General features: G+C 62.2%; 1 protein-coding gene across 1 annotated transcript; it reads right to left on the bottom strand.

Moving 5' to 3' along the window:
• Positions 1-340: 340 nt before the first annotated feature.
• On the bottom strand, positions 341-4,612 carry PTGIR (prostaglandin I2 receptor). The gene is made up of 2 exons (XM_077747429.1): positions 3,496-4,612; positions 341-2,510 (listed from the first exon to the last, which is right to left on the bottom strand). Exons 1-2 carry the CDS (start codon positions 4,261-4,263, stop codon positions 2,124-2,126), a joined length of 1,155 nt encoding a protein of 384 aa, XP_077603555.1. The 5' UTR covers positions 4,264-4,612; the 3' UTR covers positions 341-2,123.
• Positions 4,613-5,048: the final 436 nt, after the last annotated feature.

Below are 5,048 nucleotides of genomic sequence, written 5' to 3'. Positions count from 1 at the left end.
CCAGCTTGGGGGAAGGGGCAGGGGAGGGGGGCAGATTCTTGAGACCTTAGGGCTGGTGAGTAAAAGCCAGTGGAAAGCCAACCCCTTGGGGCTCCTGGGTGGCTCAGTCGGCTAAGTGTGGGACTCTCGATTCCCGCTCAGGTCATGATCTCACCATGCGTGGGATCGAGCCCCGCCTTGGGCTCTGCGCTGGCAGCCCGGAGTCTGCTTGGGATCCCCTAAAGTCAACCAATAGGTCACTCTGGTAAGACCGCCATAGAAGTTTCTGAACACGCTCAATTCTTTTTGAATATTCCATGTATTTTTTTTATTGCGGTAAAAATGCCCATAACATAAAATGTACCATGTTAACCATTTTAATGCGTACAATTCAGAGACATTTAGTCCATTTTCAGTGCTGTGCGACTATCAGCATTATCTAGTTCCAGACGTTTTGATCACCCCCAAAGGAAGCCCCCCTTGTGACCTATTTTTAACTTTCCCAGACACCCCTTGTTCTTCTGTAATGCGATTCGAATCATGGTGGCTGAAAAAAGAAAGAAAGAAATGGGGAAACATCGGAGCAAAGTGTTGCTTTTTGTCAACCCCCATTTCAAGCCACAGACAACAATAGCAGCGACGAGGAGGGCAGTAACAGTAGCGTTTCTTGCGGTGTTTATTTCAGGCAGGTGCTGCGCTAAACTGCTTTTCAGGAGGAATGGGTTAATCCGCAGGCCAACCCTGTACACTGAACGTTACGTTATCATCACCATTCTGCACAAAAGGAAGTCAGGGCAGGTCACGGAGAGGCAAAGCCACTAGCCAAGTGAGATAGAAAGATGAACTACACCCTGAGACTGCTTATGCTCGCTGTGTGACCCAGGGCTGATGATTGCCTTCTCTGGGCCTTGATTCCAGTTTCTGTGGAAAGGCTCCAATAATAGGCTGGAGAGAGGGTGCGCCCTGCACAGCAAAAGACTCACTGATTATCTCTGCTGTTGCCTCTCCGGTCCCTCTCTCCCGCCCCCCACCCCCCATACGTGTTTATGGTTTTAACCCTGGAGCAACTGCAAAGGGGAACTGGGAGGGGCTGGGAGAGAAGGACAGTCCCTGTTCGCCGCCTGCCGCCACAAACACCACTTCCTTTCCCACCAGGCGGCTCCCTCCCAAGCACCCTTGATCTCAGGGCCTCTCTGTGGGATGGCCGTGAAGCCCAGAACCCCGAAGGCTGTCAGTCACCCCAGCGGAGCCCTGGGGGTGGCAGAGGCCAGCCCAGTGTCTCCAATACCCTCAGGGTCAGTGCCCACTGTTTGTGGAATGAATGAATGACATTTTTGTGAGGGCTCTTCCGAGGACACATGAGGTGGGGTCAGGCTTTGTAAGTAAGCGGGCAGCTGTTTATTGAGGGGCAGGCCCAGGGCTTGTGCCTGCGTCCCTGTCCCCGGGGGGGGGGGTCCCTGGGATGCGTAACTCCCCTGGCTTTGTCCTTGGGCCGCTCGCTCCATCTCCCCCTGCACCCGCGCCCCACCCACACTCCACATCTTACAAGCCACCAAGCCATGCAGTTTCCCAGGCACGTGTCCAGCGTGCCACCTACCATACGACAATCCGTCCCTCCTCCGGTCCCCTCCCCCACCTTCCAAGTCTGGTGGGAAATCGGGAGTGAGGGGAAGCAGGGAGCTAGTCCAAGAATCCCGGGCTCCCATGAGGCAGAAGAGAGGGCGGCTGTTGGAGTGGCCTGGGAGAGGGCAGGGACGTCCCCTGGGGACTGGGGGGGGGAGGGCAGCCGAGCACCCCGAATGGGTGAGGATCAGAGCCAGAACCTGAACCAGAGCAGACCTGAGTGCACAGAAGCTTCTGGAAACTTTCCCGCCTTCTAAATATTTAGACAGTGAGATGGATGGGCAAGCGGGGGGCCAGACCGGGCCGGCCGGGCCACCAGTTATTTTGAGAGAACCGTTCTTTCCACGCTCCCTCCGTCCCTCCCTCTTCCAGAGCCTGCCGTGGGGAGAGCCAGGGGGAAAGCAGCTGATCGCCCCCTGCATCCAGGGGTTCAAGGCTCCAGCAGACGAGGACCCTGACACTCATCCCTGTGGTGCCCCTGAGCGGCCGGAAGTCAGGGCTGGTGTCGGCAGGCAGCTGGGTCAGCAGAGGGAGCAGGCCGGCGCCGCCCCCTCTTTGGGTGGCGTTCCCATGGTGCTGGCGGGCTGCTGTGCCTGGAGTAAGGGTCCCCCCTGCCCCTCGCCCCGGGCCGACAGAGGCACCCAGCTCCCCTCCTTCCCCCCGGGATCAGTGGGGGCCCTTGAGTCTGTCCTCCCCGGGGCAGGCCGGGAGAGGGGTGTGTGCGAGCCGCCGCAGGCCGGCCTGGGGCGCCGGCCGCAGAGCCAGCCCCTGAGCTTCTGGAAGACGGCCTTGCGGAAGAGGATGAAGACCCAGGGGTCCAGGATGGGGTTGAAGGCGTTGAATCGGAAGGCGAGGAGGTCCCCCATCTCGCTGCTGTCCGGGGCGACGGCCTGCGTGAAGCCTCGGATCTGGGGGGCAGGGCGAGGGCATCAAGAAGCACCCGCGAATCCTCCCCCCGCCCCGCCCTCGCGCGCCCCTCCTTCCACGTTGCTCACTGGCGGGAATGAGGGAGGGGCGCCCTTGGGAAAGAGAAGGGAATAAGATAAGATGTAAAGGAAGTAAGAAAGGCATCGGGGGAGCTGAGAGAGAGAAGCGCCAGGAAACCACCAGCCTGGAGGGACAGAGCCGGGGTCCTTTGGGCGTGTCCGCACCGTCCCGTCTCTGAGTTGTCCGTAACCCCCGGCCCCAAAGGCTGGACAGCCCTCCAATCTAGCCCAGCCGTCGCATGTTACAGAAAGAGAAGCCAAGGCCCAGAATACAGGGGCGGACGACCAGGTGGCCGGGGTCTCCGAGACGCAGGCAGGAGCTGCGCAGGGAAGGGGCAAGAGCAGGGGAGTCCGGGCCCGAGGGAGGGTGGGGCTGGGATGGGAGGTGATGGGGACAGCAGACCCTGGCATCAGACAGGCCTGGGGCCCAGACCCGGCTCTGTGTGACCGTGGGCAGGACGCATCACCCCGCATCTGTAAAAAGAGCCCTGGGGCAGGAACTTTTTTCAGTTCCTTGCTAAGTGCTTGCAGAATGGGTGTAGAAGGTCATCTGAAGACTATTCGAGAGAGAATTTATAAACCACAGAGCACAGGGTGGACCTAGGGCAAGCGTGCAACGAATGGGGGATCTTATTATCATCACGGGGGTAGGGGAAGGTCGGGGTGGGTTGGAGGGGTGCTGGAGATGTGGAAGGGGGGGAGAGGAGGGGTCGGGAGGAGTCAAACAGGGCAGAAGCATATGGGGAGAGACTTCTTCTCCAGAAAGCTGGCAGCTGTCTGACCACAGACAAAGCCTCTGACCTCTTTGGGTCTCAGTTTCCCCCATCCGCAAAATGGGCGCAACCGCTGGAGGACGGAGCTGGGTGCCGCCCTCCCTCCCCCCACCCCGGCTGCAGGGAGGACTCACCGTGAGAGGCAGGGAGCACACGGCCATGATGCCCGTCATGAGAGCCAGCAGGATCAGGTGGTCAACCTCGTCCTCGCCGGCTCGGGGACCGGGGACCAGTGAGCCCTGGTGGCGCCTCTGCTGGTGGTACATGCGGCAGAGGCTCAGGGTGACGGAGCTGTTGCAGAGGATGATGGCGGCCACCAGCAGCGCCACGAGGCTGGCGTAGGCCAGGGAGAAGGCACGGCCGCCGGGCTCCGGGGCGCGCATGCGGATGAAGCACCAGCTGCCAGGGCAATACTGCTGGTGCTGGCCCAGGCCCAGCAGGGGCAGCGAGCAGAAGAGGGTGCAGAAGGCGTAGATGGCAGGCAGGGCCAGGCGGGCACAGCGCGGCCCGTCCAGCTGCGCGTACAGGTAGGGGTGGCTGAGCGCCAGGCAGCGCTCCACGGCCATGGCGAAGAGGATGAGCGTGGAAGCCAGGCCGAAGAAGGTCATGGCGAAGGCGAAGGCGTCGCACAAGGCGGGGCGGCCCCAGGCCAGGCCCAGCAGCGAGCTGTTTCGGGCGTAGGTCACGAACACCGCCGGGCTCAGGAAGCAAGTGCCCAGCAGGTCGGTGACGGCCAGTCCGGTGACCAGCACGGCGAAGGCCGACGGGCGTGACCGTCGCCGGGCCCCCAGGATGCCCAGTGCCAGCCCATTGCCCACCACGCCCGCCACGAACATCAGGGTGCTGGTGGCTGGGCCCACCGAGTCCCGCACGTAGGTGAGGTTCCTGCAGGAATCGGCCATCCCCCCCCCGCCCCGCCTCCTGCACTAGAGGGGTCCCGAGGGGGCAGGGGGGTGAGGGGGGCAGGGTCTGCCACCCTGAGCCCCACTCAGAGGCCCACCGCCCTCCCCATGGTCAACCCCAAGCTCGCACGTCGGTCTGTCTGCCTCTCTCCTCTCTCTCCCTGCCTTTCCTCCCTGGCTCTCCCTATTCTGTCCTCTCCCTCACCCACCCTTCTCTGCCTCTGCCTGTCCCTCTCTCTCTCCCCTCCTCACCGCACCTCTGTCTGCCTTCTCTCTCAGTCCCTCCTCTGTCCCCTGCTCTCCTGTGCGCCCGAGGTCCGAGGTCCGTCTGTGTTGGTCTCTGCGTGTCAGCTTCTCCCTATTTCCCTCCTCCTCCCTCCCTCCCTCCCTCCTCGCCCTGGCTTTTTCATTTCCTCCCTCTGCCCCGCCTTCCCTCCCCCTGCTTGCTCCAGAGGCGCCCCCCCCAACCTCAGGCTCTCTCCCGCCTCCCCTGGCTTGCTCCCTCCATCTCCCCTGCCCAGCACACCTTCCGGGTCCTGCCTCTACCTCCCCGCCTCAAGGTGCCATCCGTCCCTGAGCCACCTGCCACCTCCTCCCAGGAGGGTCTCTCTCTGTCCACCTCCTTGCCCCGTGTCTCCCAGCGAGCCGGTGTGGGGATCACTGAATTGTCCCACTCTGGGGACACACCAGGACAAGACCTCAGGGGTACACTGCTGCCCAGTGCGAGAGGCCGAAGGGGGTGGCCTCCGGGATCTATTCTGGGCTCCAGGCCCCGGGGTTAGGAC

The sequence above is a fragment of the Crocuta crocuta genome, unplaced genomic scaffold (genome assembly GCF_008692635.1).
Source record: "Crocuta crocuta isolate KB4526 unplaced genomic scaffold, BGI_CrCroc_1.0 scaffold334, whole genome shotgun sequence".
NCBI classification, from domain to species: domain Eukaryota; kingdom Metazoa; phylum Chordata; class Mammalia; order Carnivora; family Hyaenidae; genus Crocuta; species Crocuta crocuta.
Note: the sequence above shows the minus strand (reverse complement) of the source record. Positions and strands in the feature narration are given on the sequence as shown.